The sequence below is a fragment of the Dryobates pubescens genome, chromosome 8 (genome assembly GCF_014839835.1).
Source record: "Dryobates pubescens isolate bDryPub1 chromosome 8, bDryPub1.pri, whole genome shotgun sequence".
In the NCBI taxonomy this organism is placed as follows: Eukaryota; Metazoa; Chordata; class Aves; order Piciformes; family Picidae; genus Dryobates; species Dryobates pubescens.
In genome coordinates this window covers 5,698,332-5,723,341 of record NC_071619.1, presented here as the reverse complement: position 1 = coordinate 5,723,341, position 25,010 = coordinate 5,698,332, and the positions used below count along the sequence as shown (strand labels likewise).

General features: G+C 43.5%; 1 protein-coding gene across 11 annotated transcripts in view; it reads right to left on the bottom strand.

The window, feature by feature from the left end:
* ABLIM1 (actin binding LIM protein 1) overlaps positions 1–25,010 on the bottom strand; it is a 212,515-nt gene that overhangs the window by 73,502 nt on the left and 114,003 nt on the right. For all 11 annotated transcript variants that reach the window (XM_054163606.1, XM_054163602.1, XM_054163607.1 and 8 more), the window contains exons 3-6: positions 20,382–20,565; positions 17,969–18,078; positions 4,177–4,303; positions 3,012–3,105 (exon numbers count right to left, since the gene is read on the bottom strand). In XM_054163606.1, the coding sequence (XP_054019581.1) occupies positions 3,012–3,105; positions 4,177–4,303; positions 17,969–18,078; positions 20,382–20,565 (515 nt within the window). The remainder of the gene's footprint in view (positions 1–3,011; positions 3,106–4,176; positions 4,304–17,968; positions 18,079–20,381; positions 20,566–25,010) is intronic.

Sequence of the window (25,010 nt, the reverse complement as noted above, 5' to 3'; positions counted from 1 at the left end):
ATATCTACCACACAAAAGGCTCCAAATAAGAAGAGTTTAGTTCATCCCAGCTCTCCACAGCCTCTATTAACCTTCTCTTTTATCATTTTCATGTCCACGCCTCTGAATAGGTTTTGTTGCTTGTAGGTTAGAGCACTTCTGTGCATCTAAAATTATTTTAGAGTTCTTCACCCTTCCCAATCTCACAAATCCAATTACTGCTCTCCTACAGTGCTTCCTCTGCACTGGAATGCAACTCTGGTGTCACCAATACACAGCACTAAATTGCAAAACTCATCAGTAGACAGGAATAGATAAGCAGATGGTAGCAGACCACTAGATTAAAACCAGAGACAGAGCCTTCCTACTCAGGGGAAAACTCAGACTGTTCTCACTAATTATCAGTGCAGGTCTCCAAAGGAATTAGATACACGCTGCAAAGGAGGCAGACTAACAGCCTGGCTGTTTGTACTTCCTTCCAGTAGATGCAGTGACAAATGCACTGGGTAGCACCACCCATTCAGTGTCCCTTATATGTGGCTACCATCCTGGTTAATATTCTGACCACCAAACCACAGAAACCTCCAGCACTAACCCAGAGGCTGTTATCACTTTATGTCAGACCTGAAACTTTTTATACTGTGGCTGACAGAGTCTAATATCTGTAGTAGATGGGACACAAAAAAAGAGAACCTGTAGTACACATTCACTAGCCCATTCCAGCTGCTGGGATTTCTGTAACACTTTCAAGTTTTTCATATTATTCACTGCAAAACATCCAGTTTCTTCTTCACAAAAATGCACCTGTAACTGAGGTTTTTTCTGATTCCCTATTCTATCTACTATTAATCTATTATTATGTAAAAGTACTACCCTCCCCCCCCCCCCTTTTTTCTCTTTTTCCAGGAAAAGAGCAGTGTTAAAAATCACTGCAGCTGGAGTGAAGACATTTGGCCCAGCTCCAGACCGGAGTTTAAACCTTAGGTTCTTTCCATTGAACAGGATTTCCAACAAGGAAGAGAAAGAACAGTTTTGCTTCTTAGACCTCACTGACAATGTGAGAGAGAAGGTCAGGAGATGGAGATCAGTGCTAGCAACAAAAGATACACATTTCTAAAAAGATTTTCTCAGTTTCAGTGAGAACATTGAGGACTCCAGCTGAGAGTCAAGAAAAAGCAGTTCAGGTGTTTTCTGCCTTGGGGTTCCTGAATTCTAATTTACCTCCTCTAGCACGTTCTCCCTCTCATGGACTCAGCATGATTCAGATCATGTGGCTTCATTTAGAATAGAATGGAATAGAATAAACCAGGTTGGAAGAGACCTTCAAGATCATCGAGTCCAACCTATCAACCAATCCAACCCACCTAAACAACTAACCCATGGCACCAAGCACCCCATCAAGTCTCCTCTTGAACACCTCCAATGATGGTGACTCCACCACCTCCCTGGGCAGCCCATTCCAATGGGTAATCACTCTCTCTGTGTAGAATTTCTTCCTAACCTCCAGCCTAAACCTCCCCTGGCACAGCCTGAGACTGTGTCCTCATGTTCCGGTGCTGGCTGCCTGGGAGAAGAGACCAACCTCTGCCTGTCTACAACCTTCCTTCAGGTAGTTGTAGAGAGCAATAAGGTCACCCCTGAGTCTCCTCTTCTCCAGGCTAAGCAACCCCAGCTCCCTTAGCCTCTCCTCATAGGGCTTGTGCTCCAAACCCCTCCCCAGCTTTGTTGCCCTTCTCTGAACACGCTCCAGCAAGTCAACATCCTTCCTAAACTGAGGGGCCCAGAACTGGACACAGTACTCGAGGTGTGGCCTAACCAGTGCAGTGTACAGGGGCAGAATGACCTCCCTGCTCCTGCTGGCCACACTGTTCCTGATGCAGGCCAGGATGCCATTGGCCCTCCTGTCTGCCTGGGCACACTGCAAGCTCATGTTCAGCCTACCATCAACCAGCACCCCCAGGTCCCTCTCTACCTGGCCACTCTCCAGCCACTCTGACCCCAGCCCCAGAGCTATCTCATGTTGTAAGTTTTGACAAACTTGTGGTTGCCAAAGGTAATTCCAGTACTCAAATTACCTCTATAAATATGTCAAATATGACACAGAATAAGCAGTTCAAGAGACCTTGCACAAAACCACTGCAAGAGAAATGCAGAAACCACAGATCCATAGAAACAAGTGCAATTAATTCTCAAGCATGTACTTTCCTTAATAAGTGCAAGGCTAAAACACTGCAAATATTTCTGAAAATTAGAAACTTTGCTCTAAAATCAGCAGAAAAAAACCACCTTTCATAGAATCACAGAACTGTTTCAATTGGAAGAGACCTTTAAGATCTAGTATCATAGTATTAGTCAGGGTTGGAAGGGACCACAAGTATCATCTAGTTCCAACCCCCCTGCCATGGGCAGGGACACCCCACACTAGATCAGGCTGGCCAGAGCCTCATCCAGCCTGGTCTTAAACACCTCCAGGGATGGGGCCTCAACCACCTCCCTGGACAACCCATTCCAGGGCTTCACCACAGTATCACAGCATCACCAAGGTTGGAAGAGACCTCAAAGATCATCGAGTCCAACCTGTCACTACAGACCTCATGACTAGACCATGGCACCAAGTGCCATGTCAAATCCCCTCTTGAACACCTATGTTCACTCTCATGGTGAAGAACTTCCTCCTCACATCCAGCCTGAATCTCCCCACCTCCAGCTTCATTCCATTCCCCCTAGTCCTATCACTATCCTGAGAAGTCCCTCCCCAGCCTTCTTGTAGGCCCACTTCAGATACTGGAAGGCCACAATTAGGTCGCCTCAGAGCCTTCTCTTCTGCAGACTGAACAGCCCCAACTCTTTCAGTCTCTCCTCATAGGAGAGGAGCTCCAGCCCTCCGATCATCCTTGTGGCCCTTCTCTGGACACATTCCACTGCATCCATATCCCTCTTGTAATAGGGACTCCAATGTTTCTATGAGAATTTTTGTATCCTCTACAGTTGCACAAGTCCAATTCTTAAATTTTAGTTTACAAAGCACTTACCTCTAGAACTTTCCCAGTAATGAACTGGTGACATGCTTCACACTTGACTCCAAAAAGAACTTGATAGTCCTTTTCACAATAAGGAATTCCATCTCTGAAAAGGAAGACCCACAATTTACAAACAACCTTTTAATAAATGGGTTACAGCATAACTTAAACTCTCCCTTTTCTTCAGTCTGGAACTTTTCCACACAGCAATAGGTAAATGGGAGAGAATTCAATGGAAACAAATCCTGTTCACATTAGTGCCTCTTAGAATGATTCCTTGAATTCCCATTAAGAAAAGGCACCAAGCAGAAACCACTGAAGTAAATCTCCTTCTTTAGAACACTCTTGACAGCAACAGGTGGTGCAGTTTTAGGGAATAAGGGGAATTATGTCTACAGGAATGACAGCAGATAAGTCTTTATCATAGGCAGGTGATTTTGTTTTCAGGGAAAAAAACACCAAAAGTTTGGTAGCCTGCAAGAGTATAAGCAGCAACTTTTAAGTGTAAGGTTATAGAGTTTGTTGGAACATACATAGTAGGAGCAAAAACATCTTAGGAATATTTTTCTGAACTTCTGAAAAATTAGAGATGCTACTTTTCATTTAATATTATATATCCTCTAATGACAGCTTTGTGAAACATTCATTGTTTCCCTGTTTCTTCTCGTTGCTATATACTTGAAGAAGAGAACAGACTGTATCTTCATTTCCTTTCCTGTTCTCTTCCTCCACACTTCCACTCAAAATCCTCTATGCTAGTTTCTTATATGGAGATGAGAAAGTGTCAGGTCAATGACATCACTATGTTCATCCTCTAGCAAAAGTAAGCAATGGACAGTTTCCTTTGTTCTCTCTTCAAAAAACACATCAGAAATCAAAATGGCACAAAGCTTTATCTGGCTAATACACAAAACACATGCAGGACTTCACCTATCCTTTGTGGGAACACGGAGATATACTCTGCTTCTGCACTGGTATTAAATTTAGACTACTATCGTTAAACACCTCCTTTCAGTTGCACTTGCCAGTTTCCTTTCCCAGCTCGGTTCCCACAGGGAACAAAGATTCTGCTGTGTACAGAAAGGTGTTCAAAATTGGATTTCAAGAGGTGAACTTTGCTGCAAGCTCTTCTCCATGGGCAGCAAGAACTCCTGCTGAGAGTACAGAGGTTGCTTACTTGCTGATGTATTCCCCGGTTAGGACCTTCCCACAGGCCTTGCACTTAAAGCATCCCAGGTGCCACTGCTTATCCAGAGCTAGCAAGGCTTGTCCATTTTTTATGTCTCTTCCACACCCAGCACAATCTGCAAACAAACAAACAAATGTGTTTGTTGTCAGTTACCTTAATTCATCAACCCTCACTAACCGCCCACCCATCAAAGAGGGGAAAAATACACAGCAGCAACACAAAGGTAGATCTTCTTTTCCTCAAACACTTCCCAGGTCCTGTACAAAGAGTCAATGTTTGTCATTATAGACACAATCAGTAGAAGAGGGAAAGTACCTCTTCTGTTTTTCATGCTGTTCATGATTCAAAGACTGTCAGGCAAGCTCTGCACAAACATCAGATTTTGTTAGGAATGAGCTATACAAAAAGTTCCTGTCTTCTAAAGCAATCAGTGTTATTTCTCACTTTGCTTTCAGCAATACCTTGACTGCTCACTCGATGCTAAACAAGGCCCAGGTGAGCATCACCGAGATGCTGCACTTCTCCGTTGGGTGGCAGCAAAGCCCGGTGGTGTCCACCCAGCTTAGGGGCGGTGGCACATCCCGGCCAGTAACACAGGCAGAGAGCTGTCGTCAGGAAGGGCCGAAGGCGAGAGTGTCAGCAGTTTGAGCAGTGAAGGCTGCATGGTAGGGTGTACTGTCTCCCACCCGCAGGTGTGGGAAACTGTTGTTCTCATAGTCTTTAATTGGCACAAGAATTCTTGCTCAGCAGTTTTTGGTACTACCTTGGCAGTCGCTGTTCACTTTTCACTGTGATTCTGAAGGAATCTTTGATGGAAGAATGCAAACCTGAGACCAGAAGCACTGAATGCCCTCTGCCCTAGAGGATGCCACAACGTCTCATGTCACATCAGAAATCTTTGGCTCAGCCCCATTCCTCTCCTTTCAAACATAAAACACTCAGAGAGATTTCCTGGTAAGAGACAATTCAGCACATGGTAAGATCTGAAGAGACTGATGTGGCAGCACTGAACTGCAAGGGCTGTGCTACAGCTTCGGTGCCCAGCCTCAGGGGACAGAGGGACTGAGGGAGGGGAAGGCCTGGAAGACCAGTGAAGCAGAAAGGCCATGCCCATCAGCTGAGGCACACATGGAAGCCACAGAGGAGACAGCCTGGAACAAAGGATTTTCCATATTTAATTACTCCCATACTCGGCGTTGTTTTGGCAAATGTAACATCCTCTCAACACACCAGGAACAGCAACAAATAGCAACACAGAGACTAACAGCAGCAGAGCAAGCTGAGCAGCTAAAGCCCAGGCAGCTGGAATGAGATCACAGTACCACTGTCTCACAGTACGTTAGAAGTTGGAAGGGACCTCCAGAGATCATCAAGTCCAACCCTCTGCCAAAGCAGGATCACTTAGGGTAGTCTGCACAGGAATGCATCCAGGTGGGTTTGGAAGGTCTCCAGAGAAAGAGACTCCACAACCTCTCTGAGGAGCCTGTTCCAGTGCTCTGTCACCCCAACTGTAAAGAAGTTTCTCATGTTGAGGTAAAATCTTCTATCTTCAAGCTTGTACCTTCTGTTTCTTGTCTTATTACTGTGCACCACCAAAAAGAGCCTGCCCCCCTCCACTTGATACCCACCCCTCAGATATTTATGCACATTGATGAGATGCCCTCTCAGTCTTCTCTTCTCCAGACTAAACAGCCCCAGGGCTCTCACTCTCTCTTCATAGGGGAGATGCTCAAATCTCCTAATCATCCTTGTGGCTCTCTGTGGATTCTCTCCAGCAGTTCTCTGCCTCTCTTGAACTGGGGAGCCCAAAACTGGACACAGTATTCCAGGTGTGGTCTCACCATGGCAGAGTAGAGGGGGAGAAGAACTTCCCTAGACCTGCTGAACACACTTTTCTTGATGCACCCCAGGATATCATTGGCCCTCTTGACCACAAGATCATCCTGGATGCATTGTGCAAGCTGACTGAACAGGTGCATCCTGAAAACCTGCTGAAAGGAGAGTCATTCCTTTTGACACTGAAGGGTCTTACTTTTGTTTGCTGGTTAATGGGCCAGAAAGCCTCAAATATGTGGTGTGCATTCTTGCTATCCAGGTCACACATTGCAGCACATCCCTCTGTGCCAGCATTCCTCTCAAATCTTTTAAAATAAGGGTCTAAGCTCCATGGTATTTTGTGATAAAATGCAAGTCCCAGACTGTTGTCATGACTTGGACTTGAAAAGCAACCATAAGATGTCACAATACCAGGACTTTGCTCTAGAGGACAAATGTTACAAATTGAAACCATGAAATGACAAGGACTGACATCATGTAATGGATCCCTCTGCTCTTCTGTGCCAGCTCAAGGCTCCATGCCACTCTGCAATGACAGCAAAGGCTGGAACAGGTCATCAGCTGAGGCTCTGGAATTTCCAGCATGGGGCTGAGGAGGGAGCAAGCAAATGTCTGTCAGAATGGCCTGGTATGTTGATCTTGCCTTTGTATGGGGAGTATACTACAGCTCTGGGAGTCCCTTCCAGCTGACATTTTCTTATGCAATATCTGAAACTATTCAACTTGTCTCCTGATTGTGACAACGAATGGGATCCTTCCTCCAGTCTCAGTGGGTACTGAATTGCAGGTTTAAACAGCAACCAACTCATCTTCTTATCACTACAGCTTCTCCCTAGTGTGCCACCTTCTATATTCCTGACCTGGGGTCCTGCCAAACTCTGATGCATTATTCCCTCAAAAAAAAATAAATCTTGTTTTCCATGCTTTTTTCAGTGTTATCCATGAAGCTTCTGTGAAGCTGAAATTTCATAGATATGGAATCAAGAAAGATTTTTCAAGTTGATTTTTCTTTTCCTTTTTCCCTTCTAACCGAATTTCTGAAGCAGCCAGAATAGAAAGATTGCCATATCCTGTATTTATTGGTACCAACACCAGTTATATGAAGTATCTCTACCCATTTAATTGCTTCTTTGCAAGCCAAGGGTGGTGCTGCTGCCCTTACTTTTGTGCTCATGTGCAGTATAAGTGGTGGATAACGAGAGGCTGGACAGATGGGCAGAATCCAACAGCATGAGATTGAACACATCCAAGGGCCGGGTTCTGCACCTTGGCCACAGCAACCCCATGCAGTGCTACAGGCTGGGGTCAGAGTGGCTGGAGAGTGGCCAGGTGGAGAGAGACCTGGGGGTGCTGGTCGATGGTAGGCTGAACATGAGCTTGCAGTGTGCCCAGGCAGCCAGGAGGGCCAATGGCATCCTGGCCTGCATCAGGAACAGTGTGGCCAGCAGGAGCAGGGAGGTCATTCTGCCCCTGTACACTGCACTGGTTAGGCCACACCTTGAGTCCTGTGTCCAGTTCTGCGCCCCTCAGTTTAGGAAGGATGTTGACTTGCTGGAACAAGTCCAGAGAAGGGCAAGTAAGTTGGTGAGGGGTTTGGAACACAAGCCCTATGAGGAAAGGCTGAGGGAGCTGGGGTTGCTTAGCCTGGAGAAGAGGAGACTCAGGGGTGACCTTATTGCTGTCTACAACTACCTTAAGGGAGGTTGTAGTCTGGCAGGGGTTGGTCTCTTCTCCCAGGCAACCAGCACCAGAACAAGAGGACACAGTCTCAGGCTGCACCAGGGGAGGTTTAGGCTGGAGGTTAGGAGGAAGTTTTACACAGAGAGAGTGATTGCCCATTGGAATGGGCTGCCCGAGGAGGTGGTGGAGTCGCCACCATTGAAGGTGTTCAGGAGGAGACTTGATGGGGTGCTTGGTGCCATGGGTTAGTTGATTAGGTGGTGTTGGATGATAGGTTGGACTCGATGACCTTGAAGGTCTCTTCCAACCTGGTCTGGTCTATTCTATTCTATTCTATTCTATTCTATTCTATTCCAACAATGGCATTTGCTTACTCTTTCTGGGCTCCTTGAAAATGTTTTGCAAGAGCAAATTAACATCATTCACATCATTTCCATTCTGCTAGTACCACAGGTATGCTGAATTTCTAGAATCAAAGTAAACCAATAGCCCAGTACTCTTTTATGAAGCTAAGATGGCTTTTAACTAAACCTGATTTTAACTCTGGCAAGGCAGTTGGGGATATACATGAAAAGCTAGCAATTATCATTATCTCCTAAAATAGAAACTAAATAAGGCTGGGCTAAGAAAAGACCATTTGTTCATCCAAATTCTACAAATACGAGCCATTTATGGTCTCAGGCCTGCATGAGGCACATGAAAGCCTTTGGCTGAATGTCATCAGCACAGAGCATATGCAGGCAGGATCTCAGCATCACACTAGGCACAATCTGCATCAGTCTAACCTATAACCAGCACATGCTGCACACAGAAGGGCTGTGAGGTAAGGTTAGTGGTCCATGACCATATGCCTGAGCAGACTTGGACTATAAAAATAAAATAATCTGAAAACCCTTCCTAAAATTTTCTGCAATGGTTCCCACTATGGTTCTCTCTGGCTTCATACCATATGGACTGCACTCCTTAACCTTCCCTGTGCTTTCTTCATCGTATAACCCAGATTCTTCCCTACTCCCATTCCTTGCACATCCACACATTCGGCTGTGCCAGGATAACGAAGAGGAGGAGGAGGAAAGTGCAGAGTAGTGGTTAAAATGCAGAGTGAGCTGTACAGTTCCTATATGCACTTAGGATCTAAAGAAAGGCATACCACAAAAAACACTACATAGAAGTAGGCTTGAGCTGAAGGAAGGGTAGACATTCCATGGCACTGATTCTCTTAAGAAATGGGAAGTAACACATGTTCATATGCTTTGTGTCCATGCCCAGACTCTTCAGCTGTACGACAGCCAGTTCTCAATAAAAGCTCTGAAGTATGACTTCAACATGGTGCTAATCTGAAGAGAGTTATCTAGGAATGTCAGGAAAAGAATGTATTCCCCCAAAATCCATCCTAAGCAGGATAAAAAAAGACTAGATCTGAGAGCACTGGGCATATAGTTACCCAAATCACAATGTAGTCTGCTTGAGCTGCCTGTGATGCCAGCAGCTGCAGCCTCCACAAGCAATGACCACTCAGACACTGATTAAAAATCAACTTCACTTTCTCTCATGCTGATGGCACCAATTTCTAGCCAAGCAAAAGCTTCTCACACAATTCTCTGCCAGATATGCTTAAACATACCTGTCATCTCTTTTGCCTACCCTGGCTAGGCCTGCTTAATCTGAAGATATATCCTAACATTATTTAGGATACAGTTCTGGTATAAAATAGCCCAGAAGGGTGTCATATTTGATGTGTTCAGATACAAAAGCAAATGCCAATGCCTGGACAAAAGGGCTGTGGTGTGGATTCAGACAGCTCAAAAGCATGGAAAATTGGGGGGACAGGACATGGGAAAGTAACACAGCACTAGAATATTATACACGATGAAGACTTCCATCCCCCAAACACCTTAATCAGCCTCACTATAAAATGCAACTCAGGGCGAGCTGCCACTCATGATGACATCTTGCTTGCAAGATAGGATGAGAAAATATGTTTCCCTTTTTAGCATCTGCATCACCCCAGACATCCAGGAGTGAAACATCCTGCACAGCAACCCATTCGTCACTGCCTAAATTAAGCGGTGGATTTTCTTCCTTTGCCTCCCTCCCCTGCTCTCAGCCAATAGCAGAGAGCCCTGGTCACAGCACGGGGTGGGCTCGGCGCAGATACAGCTGGATTAACCCTAAGCACACTGGGTCTCACTTTACTCCCATTTGGATGGCTTGGGAAATTTCCTAGCAAGTCTACCTTTACCTCACACTCTCTGCTCACCATGGGGCAATCACCTCTACCTGCTTTCATCCTAATGCAAAGACATGTGCATGAGCATACCAACTCTGTCTGTGTAGACAGAGCTAACAGTCTGACTTAATGATGCATAATTAAGTCACCAAGTAGTTCCTTTCAGTCCCAATGGATTCATAGCACATGTCAAGCTGAAGTCTGAAGCTGCCACAACCCCTTCAAGTCATAGGAACAACACTTCTATTACACTCCTTTTTATTACTGTTTCCCTTCCTATAAAACACAGGCACATTAGTTTTATAAAGGCAACACCAGCAGGCTCCTGCTCTGAGACAGGTAAAATAGGGCAGAATGGGGAAGACTTCCATGATTTTTTAAGTTTAAGAAGTAAGTAACTTCCTGTTGGACTCGCACAGAAACACATTGTCAAACACAGCTGGACCTAAAGAACAAGTGACAAGGTCCAGTGATTTGGAAGTGAAGAAAGGTGAATACTACTGGAATCATAGTATCATAGTATCAGTCAGGGTTGGAAGGGACCACAAGGATCATCTAGTTCCAACCCCCCTGCCATGGGCAGGGACACCCCACACTAGATCAGGCTGGCCAGAGCCTCATCCAGCCTGGGCTTAAACACCTCCAGGGACAGGGCCTCAACCACCTCCCTGGACAACCCATTCCAGGGCTTCACCACTCTCACGGTGAAGAACTTCCTCCTCACGACCAGAAGATGAAGAAATGTAATTGTAAATAACTCCTAGTCACACTGGAAAAAGCTTACACCCCAATAATTCTTCTGTGACAATAGAAAGGTTGCACAATTATAATTACTCATGGAGCCAAGTTCTACCTCAGCCACCTTTTAACCACAGATCAGACAACACCTTTTAAAGCCTTGCTGTAAATGTTTTGATGATATCACACAGGTTCTTCCAGATTACCAAGACATTTCTGTCAAAACTAAACCCAGAGACTCATTTGGTCAGTTTACAGTATGATAAATGCCTCCAAAGTGCAAAGCATAACCATCTGATTGTCAGGGAAGCGATGAGTTCGGCAAGCCAGAGAAGCACATATAATACTGAGAATTTTACATCTAGGATTTAGATCTGAGTATGTGAGTCAAGAAATACATTGCCAGACCCCTCCTCTTTGCCAGTGCAAGAAAGGGAAATGTTTGTTGGAACAAGATGCACTGTTGCCCTTTTGCTAGAGGCAAAACAAGCCCATGCGGGCAACCCTGTACTGCTAACATCTCACAATAAGAGGCTGGGTGCACACAAAGGAGGGAAATGGATTTCCCGTGGGAAGTGGAGTATATAGCTTTGACAGTTTATTCCACATGGCCAGTTGGGAAACAGTGATATTTTCAAAATAAATATTGAAGAGGAAATAAAATTTTTAGTTGATTAAATATGGAAAGACATCACAATGGCATGAAGTGGTGTTCCCTGCTTGCAACACAAGTCCCTGTTAGCCATCTGTGAGTGCCTAACGTTGACTTGCCTTTTTAAGAAGCTGGTGGATATACATCTTGGATGTGTCACTACTGTAAATAGCTCTTTCCTCCTCTGATGCAATTTAAAGTGATTTGGAATGATGAATGCTCTTCCCCAGCTCTAGTTCATTAACAGAACATTGCTTTAGCAAAGAAGTTCTTCCCTTTCCCCTCTGTATTGATGTAAGTATTTATGTTAGCCTTCTACACAGGGTAAGGAAACAGTATTTCCCTTCTTTTCACATCTTTCTACACCTCCTTCCCAAAGGAGGCAAAACAATTGACCTTTTAGCCTCTTCCTCTTGCCCTTGGCCCCTGCAAGCAACATACCCTGAAGTTAGTCTTTTTCTGTAACATCAGCCTCCATCCCTTCTTCAAACCCCATCTTTCATACATCTCTGAAAACCAAAGGCTGAATGAAATAGGAGGAAGAAAAAGCAGACATGCTACAAATTATCTAAGAGAAGAGTTTCATTTCCTGGAAAAGGCAGCTTTTTTTCAGTTTTCCTAGCTTAGGACCTCCAGAGTCCCAGGTGTAAAACTATTCTGAAGGATAAACCACAGCCAGGTACATCTAAGCTGAGGGTAGGCTTTAACTGGTTATTTCCTTTACCACACTTCAGTACTCAGTTCCAACTGAATTCAAATGCACAAGTCTAACTCACAGAACCCAAGTGTATTGCTCAGCTAGCAGATGAGCTTCACTGTGTAATAGCCAGCTCATGCATCAGCTCATTGCATCTCTTCATCTGCAGATTATTTTGGGTAGTTTCCAGGGGTTACTCTTGGAAAACAAGCAATTCCAACAATAAAAACTTTTAGAAAGTTTTTTATGCCCTGATAATTCATGGCAAAATAAGGTCTGGCTAGCAACTAATTTACTTTTCACATTCTTTAAATGACTTCTGATTCCTGACTTACTACCTGGCAGACTTTCTGAACATGACAGCTCACAGATACTCATCTCTGGGGATCTCTCCTAAGGTCATGTTTTCCAAGCTAATGACACCTCCTTGTGCAGCCTCCATTTACTGAGCACTTCCTTGCACTTCACCCAGAACTATCTTTAGAATTGCCTTTTAGAATACATAGAATAAACCAGGTTGGAAGAGACCTTCAAGATCATTGTGTCCAACCCATCAACCAATCCAACCCACCTAAACAACTAACCCATGGCACCAAGCACCCCATCAAGTCTCCTCCTGAACACCTTCAATGATGGCGACTCCACCACCTCCCTGGGCAGCCCATTCCAATGGGCAATCACTCTCTCTGTATAGAACTTCGTCCTAAGAGCCAACCTAAACCTTCCTTGGCACAGCCTGAGACTGTGTCCTCTTGTTCTGGTACTGGCTGCCTGGGAGGAGAGACCAATCTCTGCCTGTCTACAACCTCCCTTCAGGGAGTTGTAGAGAGTAATAAGGTCACCCCTGAGTCTCCTCTTCTCCAGGCTAAGCAGCCCCAGCTCCCTCAGTCTCTCTCTTTTGATTAGTACTCCTCCAGTAAAAGCCAAGGAGATGGACTTGCTTTGATTTTCAAGTTCAAGGTGGGGTTACAGTGAGAGGCAAATAAGAACCAATAGTTAGTACACTAGTGTAGCCTATTCACAATTGTTTCTGCCCTATTTACACACAGCACAGAAGTACACAAAAGAAAGAGGCTAAGTGGACTGAAAACACCCTCTTGAAGAATAGTCCTTTTTGTGAAGGAACATTTTCTGATAGAAAATTCATCTATCAGAAACTTCCTGCCCTGCCTGTATATTCTCAATGCAGTTGCTGCTCTGTCTCACCCAGTTCACTTGTAACAATGCTTTCTATACCTCCAGCGGAGGATCCAAAGCTGCAGTGAACACACCTGTCCTTGTAAAATAAGAAATAGCTGAGTAAGTGGAGGTTAATTGAATAATTTATGAAACATAACTGTGTTTGGGTTTGCACCATTTGCCTGAATTTTGTTTAATTCCATGCAGGTTGATTTGTTTATTTCATTATTAAAAAGAGGGGCAGGGTGAAAGTTCAGACCCACTCTATGCTCAATATGTTAAGTCAGAAATGTAGTTACCTTGCAAGTTTTTTACAATCAAATTTCAATTCATGTAAGGAGAATTCAAAACTATTTTAAATTAATTAAATTCAAGTTAAAAAATCCAAACAGGATCTGAAATCAGATTTATTTTCCTTTTCCTGTCCTCTGAACAAAATCAGGTATATAGGTGGAGTCACCATCCCGGGAGGTGTTCAAGAGGGGACTGGACGTGGCACTTGGTGCCATGGTCTAGTCATGAGGTCTGTGGTGACAGGTTGGACTCAATGATCTTTGAGGTCTCTTCCAACCTTGGTGATACTGTGATATCAGGTAGTGCTAGGACTAGGGGAAATGGAATGAAGCTGAAGGTAGGGAGATTCAGACTGGACGTGAGGAAGAAGTTCTTCACCATGAGCGTGGTGAAGCCCTGGAATGGGTTGTCCAGGGAGGTGGTTGAGGGCCCCATCCCTGGAGGTGTTTAAGCCCAGGCTGGATGAGGCTCTGGCCAGCCTGATCTAGGGTGAGGTGTCCCTGCCCATGGCAGGGGGGTTGGAACTAGATGATCCTTGTGGTCCCTTCCAACCCTGACTGATTCTATGATTCTACGATCTGTCACTCTGAAAGTCTTTAAAGACATTGTGACCTAAAGCAGACACTTTTATATGCTACAGACCCCTGACAAATCAGCAGTCCCAAGAATAGATTTTACTGCAAATTTCAGGCAGTTTCTTACAATTAAAAAAGTAAACCAAAATAAAGTTCACAATCCTTTTCTGTGCATTAATTAAATTTCAATTTCCATCCAAATTGAGCTTGACATAAATCATGAACCAAAATAGTCATTAGGGGAAAATATAGACGTTAAAGCATGATGAATTTATGCAGAGCTATATTCGCTTAAGTGAATGTGTTCAGATAATGGAGCATCCTCATGCTTATCAATTAGCCTTTTATAATTAAAAATCTAAATGTAAAACAAGGTTACAATCAGTTATTCTAATCAAGCTTTCCAGGTTCTTAGGTAAAACATGATTAAAATCAGTGTTTGAAGGCAATCCAGAGTGATGTCTGTGGTACATCTTTGGGATATGGTAAATAAAAAGAGAGGAAAAAAAAAAGAGGCATAAGACTACCTCAACCCCTTCTGGCAAGTCCCCCAAATCCTCAGCTGAGTCTCTAGTACCTATACACAGGCATGAAGGCTTGAATGACACACAGATATATCAGTGTTTCTATATAAGCCAGGAATAATGGAATGAGAAAATCTGTGTTGCAGCACACACAAAAATACTAAATCCTTAAGGTTCATAATTATAGACAGGGTTTTAAAGGCTACCTTTCAAAAACTGCATATTCAAAAGCAGAAATTGGTGAGCTCATCCAAGTTCCCCAGGGCATTCACTGAAGTGTATGGATATCGGGAGAAGTGTAAGGATATTGGGAGATTAAGACAAAAATGGGCTCAGTGGCTTACACACAAAGCCTAGCCACATCTGTGCCAAGTATTTGTGCAATACTTACACAGCATTGTAGCTTTGACTTGCAGTGTGAAACTGGAGGGTATTTCCAAAGAATAAGCTCAAAATCCCATGTTAGGTGCTGCACACTACCCTTTCCAGCCAAAATCAAATAATAAAATCACTGCAGGTAGCTTGCTTACAAACAGCCAGCCAACTCTTCCCTCTTTTTAAGTCTTCCCTATGTACTTGAGGGACTTTTCAGACAGTTCAAGGGGAAAAAAAGAGGAACAATATCATTAAAACTGTGTCAGCAGTGCACAAATAAAATCCTAGCTGCAGACTTTTCACAAGACCTGTAATTAAAAGGGATTTTACATCCACTTCTAATGGAGAAGTTCACAGTGCCTATAAATCAGCTGAGGCATTGCTGCTTCTGAATACTGGCAAGGACTATCTGCAGCTTTACCTAATGAAAGGACACTTATGTCCCAAATACAAAACTCCATTAAGAATTGGAGAACGTGCCAAGGAGGAATGCAAAGCAAATGTGCTGCTTCTCCATTCTGATGCTTTATTGTCTCTTTTGAAACAACCTCACTCCCCACCCCCACCCCTTTCAGGGCAGCAAGGCAAAAGATGATTCCCATTTTTTCCTGCCCAGCTTTTTCAATAGGTAAGGCTTGAGGCTCAACATTACCAGAGACCTTGTTCAAAGTTTCAGATATTTACTGGGAGCTTTACTGACTGCATCTTATTTGAAGAGATAAGAATAATTAACACAGACATCTGTCTCCCACAAGTTCTTTAAGCATTAAGCTCATTATTTATATCACAATAGAGCTAAGATCTCCAGTTGTGAGCCAGGATCCAACTCTGTTAGATTCTGTACCGGTAGGCATTAAAGCATTTGTCCCAGAGAACTTGCATTCTTTGAACCAGAACATAATGTGCAAAACAGATAAGGACCAACATACAAAACAGCATTGTGAAACCTCCATGTGGATGCCGGCTGGGCAGGGAGCAGCTGCACCAAAGATTATTTATGCACATGTAACACTGGCCACTTCGGAAAATCTGCTCCACGTCTTGGCTGGACTGGAATGCTCTCAGCTCACAGAAGAGACTGGTACAAAGAAAGGGGAGCTGCAATAGCTCCCCTGTGCTTCTTTCCAAACCATAGCATCCCTGTATATCTCATCATATATAGGGCACTATCCATGTCACCAAAGAAGAGGGAAATGTGCAAGTCTCTGCCATCATTTTAAAAGATGCAGTTTTCAAATGAAAACTCTTGCAGCTGGTTGTAACACTTCAGTTTCTTTTGGATAAGGAGGGTTTTTTTTTCCTAACCACCTAGAAAGTCCACTCTCTGAAACACAATTTCTTAATTAGTTCATGCACATCACTCAAATGACCCAACTTTTCAGCAAAAAGGTAATCAGAAGGACAACTTTCTTACCAGCACCCAGACAAGGAAGCAAGAGAGAAAGGGCTCATCCTCAGGCAGATAAATACAGAAAGCTCTTATTACTGAAGTGCTTTATCATGGAAATAGGAGGGGGAATGCCTAAGGGAAAATACTGTCTGAGGAAGAGGGAAGTGTCTTGAATTGTGTTCAAAGACACATAACTCTTCAGCATTTCAAAGATGAGATGACCCCCTCTCCTGAGCTAGAAGACTGCTGGTTTGGGTTCCACCAGCACAGACCACTGGCACCACCTCATGTGCCTACCCCCAGAGATGAAGATCTCTGGCTACTCTGCTCACAGCTTTATTTTTCACAGCACCTCTTGTGCATTCAAGAAAGAAAGCTTGGCAGTTCCTAGCCCATGATGCCTCCTAAACATCAGTGATTCAAATACAATTTCCCCATCATGCCTTTGTCTCAGAAGGACTCTCTGGGTGCCTGAAGTACCTTGTACAGTTCTGTGCCGGTTTGTAAGTCTTGTAAGGTTTTTTCCTCAGGTTCCTAAATTCTTCCTTAACTGACTAGGTCTGTGCATTTTCAGCTCCAAATTTACAGTTACAGTGGAAAAATATCACTTAACAGACAGAAAGGCGTGATAACAAGAAGAGTCTCTCATTTTCTCTTCTGCTAAGTGTCTGATTACACGGTCTCAGGCAAGTCAGATAACCTGAGATTCACTTGACTCATCCACTCAGCACGATTATTATCCAACTTTGCCTTCATGTTGTACTTTGCAATCCTAGGAGCTCAGAGCCAAGCACCAGCAGAAAATACACTGTACTTCCACCACTGAAGGAAAACTACCTAGAGGCACAAGGAAAAGTCCAGCCATTCTGAATTACAAAACTGTACTGGGTAAATCATTACAGATTGAAATGCTGAGTACAACCCAGCAAAAATCAGAACTCTCCAAACATGGAAAACAATTAACTACTGGAGGCAGAGATCAGTATCAGTAACACACAAATTATCTTTTAACAGAATTAAAACCCAACAGTAAACCAAGTTAGTTTCCCTCCCAAACTTTCTTCGTTCTCTTTAACTTGCTTTCTTGCTTTTTTATAATGCTTTCTGATCACAGTATTATTATGGTATCATTCTGGAGCATAATCCTGGCAACACTCCATTTAAAGGATAACTTAATTAAACTGAAGTGTTCAATAGTAGAACAAAATTAATTTCCTCCAACTTTGTCCTCTTTTGTCTTTTTAACCTGTGCAATTCTACATTAAAAAAATGGAATCCATCAGCTCTGAAATGTCAGGTTTCATCTATTAGACACTTTTCAGTGCCTATAAGAAAAAAAAATCAGCCCTTTTAAAATCCCTGTAATTGGGAAAAGTCATTTGTTCATGCTGAAATGTGTGTCCCTTCCCACCTGTAGCAGCAGACACTTTTAATGAAGGGATGAGGAAAAAGGAAAGAAAAAAGGTTCCCAGAGAGAGCTCACATTTCAGAGGACTGAAAAAAAAAGGGGGGTGGGGAGAGAAAAAGGGAACAAAGAAAAGATTGCATTAAGTTAGTTTCAACCAAATGTTGATGAGTGAGAGGCTCCAGAAAGAAGATGGCATACTTACTGCCTGAAGCAGACAATTCCTTTGGACTGGAGGACATTGGCTGAGCACACATCTGACAGAGACAGTCCCTTCCATTAAAGGTAACTCTATCACCTGGTGGAAATGGACGCCTAGAGAGTTAAAGAGAAAACAGCATTTTAGCAAGAGTTATGCCAAAAATTATCCTCTGTTTCCTATGCCTGAGTTTGCTGCCTTCCCCCAGTGCAATCAATATTTTACACAAACTCTGGCCAAATAGTTTCAGCAACGTGGCCTTGGCAGAGCCAGACATTGGAAGAAATCCAATTCGTGGAGGCAAGCGGAGCAGAGGTTAGACCTGCCATGTATTTTGGTCTGAAAAAGTTATCAAAACCACAATGTATCTAAAGAGCAGACAGTGAAATTCACTTAGACACAACAGCTACATTTGTGATGGCCTCAGCCTGATGTTGTGCATATCAAATAGTACAGAGGGGAGCTCAAGGAAAGAACAGGAATTGGTCTTCAGGCTAGTGAAGCAACGTGGAGCTAGTGACTCATGCACGATTGCATCTGTATTCAGCAATGAAATACAGGACTATGTTACTGTGGATGCAGCAGTTTGCAAAACAATTGAAATGTTATCCACATTTGTTCTCCTAGAGATTTCAAATGGGTATCTACATTACAGAACCACCACAGTAACTGCCACCTGTGCAGATTTTAGGAGGGAGTTAGAGGGTGAATGTGCCATGCTCAGAAAGCTGAACCCACCAAAATGTTAAGAATGTGCATTAGACAGAAGCTGGCGTTGCTGTAGATCTTATTTGGTGTATAAAACAGAGGATGAACGACTTTGTATGAGCATTTCACTAAAATGAGAAGGTTCATTACCTCCAAATCTTTAGCAAGTAGCTTTAGCTGCTGAGTACAGACCTCTCTACACCACACCTCACTCCAAAACTGTGCAGAACAAATGAACATCTGCTTGTTCTACAAACCAAAATGTTTAAGGCATTGTTCTAGTTTCCTTCCCACTGCTGTTCCTAAGTGGGTCATAAATAAATCATCAGCAACACTACCTTCCAATAATTTATTTCAATGACTCATCTTTGGTTCATTCAATATAAAAAGATTAATGTAAGTCAAAGTACAGAAAATTGATGCCATGTTTAACGCTGTGTCACCTACTTTCACACTGTCCTTGGGAAATAAAGCTGAAGCATACACATATGGTTATCAACATGCAGTAAAGCCACACACCATTTAAAATGAAACAAAACCAATCAAAAGCCTTTGAAGAGAAAAAATAAATTGAATAAGTTAAGTTATTGAATAAGGCTACAGGCCAAAGTACTTGGACTACTCATTGGAGATAGCTATGGAAGATTAGGGGTAGAGCATGGTAAGTCTGCCACATTAATATTCAGACATATCATATGAGGGGATCTCCAGCAAGGTACTTTCTCACAACATAGCTTCTTGCCTTTCTTGTTCATGTCATCCTCCTGCATTAAGTTTTGGACAATTCAACTGCTGTCAGGTACTGACTTCTTGAGAACTCTGCTGTCCTATTTCCCTTCAAGATGGCAAAGCAACAGACTCTGTATTTTGGGTTCTCCTTCTCTATGAAATCTACCTACATCTCCCTCTGATGCGCCTTACCTGGCCCTTAGGCATTACATTGAAAGTTTATTTCACTTGCAGTGCTCAGAACTGGGGAAATTAACAACCTGATGCCCATCCTAATTTCAGCTTAGTATATAGTAAATACACACTTAACATAGTTAGGTCTGTGTGGAATCATGATGGCACCACAATATCACTTTACTTCCACTGCTCAAATGAGGAGGCTATGAGAACATATGGAAGATTCCCCCAGCAGTCTTCTAAATTAGTATCATGGGTCTTTTGTCTCACTCACATGGCCTTAGCAAACTTTTTTATTCCATGTAGAACTGAAAACTGGTGACAAGAAATAGTACGGGGGAAGAAGTGGGGGAATCCCAGTTGTCCCAAAGCCATGTGTTCTTACATGATGTGAAAATGAGTCTCCAGTGTGTTTTCAATTGTTTACCTGTTCTTGTAGCCCACATGGCTTCTCCACTGTAGCATCCAGAATTTTGCCTTACCTTATTTCTCCCATCATGCTGGGCTGATCACCTGTACTCAACTCAGCCTATGTCTATCATCTCACCATGTCAGCCTGATAGGCAGTTCTTTCATGTGTGAGAGTAACTTTGAGACTAGGGAATGACAGGTAATAGTGAAACTGTGTCCCCCAGATAAATGAGTGCTACTATGCAGACCCTCAAAGTCACACTTGCAGTAGATCTGTTCCAGCCAAATGTCCCCCAAAGAGCAATACATCTTGAGACTTGCGTCTCATAATGATGCTCTTCCCCATTTTCTTTGTACTAGGTTCATGCCATGTTAGTTGGGAGGTTTGACTTACTTGCAAACAGTACAGGCAAAGCAGCTTGGATGGTAGGTTTTTCCCAGAGCTGTCACTACTTCACCTTCCACGAACTCCCCACAGCCGTTGCAGCGGGTGCCATACATGCGCTGGTAATCCAAGGTGCAAAGGTATTCCCCATTCTTAATGAAAAACCCTCCTTGTGCCAAGTCACAGCCACACACTGGAAGGAGAAAAACAACACCACCACATCAATAGACTGGAAAAATGTACTTACTAAGAATGTCAGTGACAGTGTATGCTGGCAACAAATGACATGACCCCGGTGGTCTTGTTCCTTATTATCGGATTTTTGCTTTCTCTTCCTGTCACTCTGTGCCTTGCAAGACACCACAGAACAGAGATGGTATTCTCTGGCTATGAGAGAGCTTCTAATAAGCTGTTCCTTGGAGGAATCTGTATAATCACAGCTTTCAAGTATTTGGTCTTTGCCAACACCTCAGTTACTTCACGTCACCCAGTTAATCACGTTATCAGAGTGATTTGCACCAAAGGAATCTTGCTTTCATGTCTGGGACTGGAGGTGAGCAGAAGATATAATTCCATCTCTAGGACAGATCTTACTATTCTATACACTAGCACACACTTTGCTGGGGGGGGGGAAGTGCTTTAAGAAGCTTTCAAGGTGCTGCCTGACTATTTGGCAAATGTTGTATGGTTCCTCTAGTCCACTGATAACACTGAGCTGCTTCACCATCGCTGCATGAATAGTTCTCAGTCATCTTAAAAAAGATGTAACCTTTGAAATGTTCAGTGTGATTTTACACTATTCATTTAGACATAGAAAGCTGCAGTGCAGAGACAATCAAGTGTTAAAAATCTGACCACATCTCCACTAAATATACACCACATGATCTATGCAGTGAAGCTATACAAAAGTATATTGGACACTGCATAAATAGCATCATAGAATGGTCTGGGTTGGAAGAGACCTCTAAAGGTCATCCAGCCCAACCCCCTCAGCAGTCAGCAGGGACATCCTCAACCAGATCAGGCTGCCCAGAGCCCTGACAAGCCTCACCTTGAATATCTCCGAGGATGGGACCCCAACCACCTCCCTGGGCAACCTGTTCCAGTGTTCCACCACCCTCATGGTAAAGAACCTGTTCCTAACATCCAATCTAAATCTGCTCTTCTCTAGTTTGAAGCCATTGCCCCTTGTCCTATCCCTACATGCCTTCAGGTAAACCGTCTCTCTCCATCCATCCTGTAGGCCCACTTCATGTACTACAAGGTTGTTATTAGGTCTACCCAGAGCCTTCTCTTCTCCAGGCTGAGCAACCCCAGCTCCACCAGCCTGTCAGCCAACAGAAAGTGTATTTTGCACCTGATGTTCTAAGAGCTCCTGTTTACCTCTGAGTGCCTAATCTGCACAGGTGTTATGTTTATCTTTTACATGCTATACCCCCTGTACTTCAGTGGATTAGATAAGCAACTCTAATATTTGCATGTAGACTTGTGGCCACATTCAACTCCACTGGGAAGAGAAATCGTATCAGTAAGAGGGTGAAGGACCACTCAAGGATTTCAGCGACTCAGCAGTTTTTCCACGGTTAAATGCTTACTCATCCAAACCAAAACACATCACAACCAGGTGCCTGTTTTGCTTTAAGGAAATATTCATAGTGCTGCATTGGCATTTCTGGTCAGCACAGGAGACAGAATGCAATCCATCCTGTAGCAGCTGACTCCTACGAAGAGAAAATGCCATGGGAGGTGGGAGACTGAATTTCACACTTCAGTTTTAGCTTGGGTTGAACAAAGAGCTTGAGTCTACCCTACTCTATGTCCAACAGCACCAAAAATATTCCTTGCTTCACGTTCCTTGCTTTAAAAAGTCCTCTTTATTCACCTCAGTGAGAGAGCATAAAATAGGAGCTGTTAGATGAATTCTTAAATATACACACAGCTGCTCCCAGGCATTTCGGTTTCAGCCACCCCTGCTGCTTGCTTCTCTGTGTATTGCTGTATCTGTGTAATTCAGTAGGAGAAACTACTCTTCACAGCACTTTGGGATGCTAGCTTAACTCTTCTTCTGCAAGCAGCTCTAGCTCATCCCACTTCACAACATTCAAGTACATTCAGATCAAATATCAGAAATATTGACTATCAGAAATCTGATGATTAAGCAAAACTAAATAAGCAGCATCCTAGGTCCCCAAAGGGTTCTTGAAAAATTAAAATAAGAAAGATCATTAAGGGAGCTGGGCTCAATTCATCTCTCTGCCCCAAATTCTGAACACTGTAGTGTGCACAACATTTGTTCCCCAACCCTCCTCTCTCACCCCCCTATTATAATGGGCTATGATTACCTGACAGCCTAAAAAGTCTCTCCTCAGCTTTCTTGTAGGCCCCCTTAAGATACTGGAAGGCCACAATTAGGTTTCCTCAGAGCTTTCTCTTCTCCAAATTGAATACCCCAAATCTGTCTCTTTACTATGGTCCCCAGTTCTGCCAATGAGTGATTTAGTCTTCACAGCCCTCTTTACCTGCCTAGGCAGGATGATCAGAAGTAACTTCCAATGCAACCTCTGCTCTATGTTCTGAAAATCCACCTTCAAGGTCTGTGGCAGATCACTGCTTGCAGAACACACTACAACTGTTGAATGAATGTGTTCATGAACTCACAATCATTAAGCTATATCCCTTTTGCATGGCCACAGGGATTCAAGCCTGGAAACAAAAATGGAGGACAAAACCATTTGGCAAGTCTTTTAAAGACAGTGATTATGGTTGTTAAAAGGAAGCTCCCTCTATTACCCTTGTTTGGGGCAAATTTCCTTTCCACCTGATCAGTCTTTGTCAGTAACTCAAGTAATGAATTCAGGCACAAGCAGAACTGCTTATGATGTGACCCACCAGCAGATTCATCATCTTTGGTGTACTCACAGCAGGAAGCAAACCAATCTGCAAGAATTAAAGACAATTCCTGCCAACCCCACATTACAAGGGATTTTTGCAGTCAATTTAGCACATGTGTTCCTATCACTAATCACAGCTTTAAGCTACACAGGCAAAACAAAGGTCACTCAGACTGTTAACATCCATGGTTGGAAAAGTGCTGTTCCAGGCAGCTGCTTTCACTTTGAGTCAGAGATCAAATCAGAAAGGATGAACAGGACTGTATCCACATTTGATATACAATGCTGTGTATAAAGGAATGGATTTAAACCGTTCTGTTTTCTTCCTTTTCCTTTTTGCACCTGTTCAGAAGTCATGGTTCTGACATCAAATCCCCTCAAGTTCAATAAGGGCAAGTACACAGTCCTGCATCTGGGAAGGAATAACACCAGGCACCAGTACAGACTAGGGGTTATCCTGCCGGAAAGCAGCTCCACCGAGAAAGACCTCGGAGTCCTAGTGGACAGCAATGTGTTCTGTGGCCAAGAGGGCCAATGGCATCCTGGGATGCATTATGACAAGTGTGTCCAGCAGGTCTAGAGACGTTCTCCTGCCCTCTACTCTGCCCTGGTGAGACCACACCTGGAATATTGTGTCCAGTTTTGGGCTCCCCAGTTCAGCAGAGACAGGGATCCGCTGCAGAGAGTCAAACAGAGCGCTATGAGGATGATTAAGGGACTGGAGCATCTCTCCTATGAAAGACCTAGGGCTATTTAGTCTGGAGAAGAGAGGGCTGAGAGGGGATCTGATCAGTATCTATAAATATGTGAGGGGTGGGTGTCAACATGAAGGTACCAGTCTCTTTTCAGTGGTGCCCAGTGATAAGACAAGTAACAACAGGTACAAGCTAGAACACAGGAGGCTCCACCTCAACATAAAGTGAGGCGCCCTGGAGCAGGCTGTTCAGAGAGGTTGTGGAGTCTCCTTCTCTGGAGACTTTCAAAGTCCATCTGGATGCATTCCTGTGCAGCCTGACCTAGATGATCCTGCTTTGGGCAGGGGAGTTGGACTTGATCCCTGGAGGTCCCTTCCAACTCCCACCATTCTGTGATTCCCTTAGTACATGTGTTTATGGCCACTGTAGAAATACCACAGAAAAGATGGATGAATATGATTGTTCATATTAAAAGGAAGAACATCTACCCAGAACTGTTCATGCTACAAAGAACAGAGGCAATGAAGAGAAACCAGGTGTAATGACTATGCATATACTATAAATCCCAATAATGTGATTTAGGCAATTGCTATGCTACCAATATGTCAAAGAAAAATGAATAACAAAATGACAGTTCATAGGAAACATCAAATTATGTTCTTTTACCTATACTGATGGATAAAAAAATGACTTCAAAAGAACTACTTTGTGCTGATGCACAAATCACATTTGAAAAGGCAAAAAGCCAGAGGTATTCTGTAAGCATCCACCACACAGAAACAAGAGAATAACACAGCTACAAGAGAACAACATATCCCCAAGACCATTCCTGCTCAATTCAATGGAAGAAATTCCATTTTACGTGACCAGAATTTCCCTTCTGAAAGAGAAAGACACTAGGGAGCAGTGAGAAGGGAAAAGGAAAAGAAGAGAGAGGGGAAAAAAGGGAAGAGAGAGGGGAAAAAAGGGAAGAGAGAGGGGAAAAAAGGGAAGAGAGAGGGGAAAAAAGGGAAGAGAGAGGGGAAAAAAGGGAGAGAGGGGAAAAACGGGAA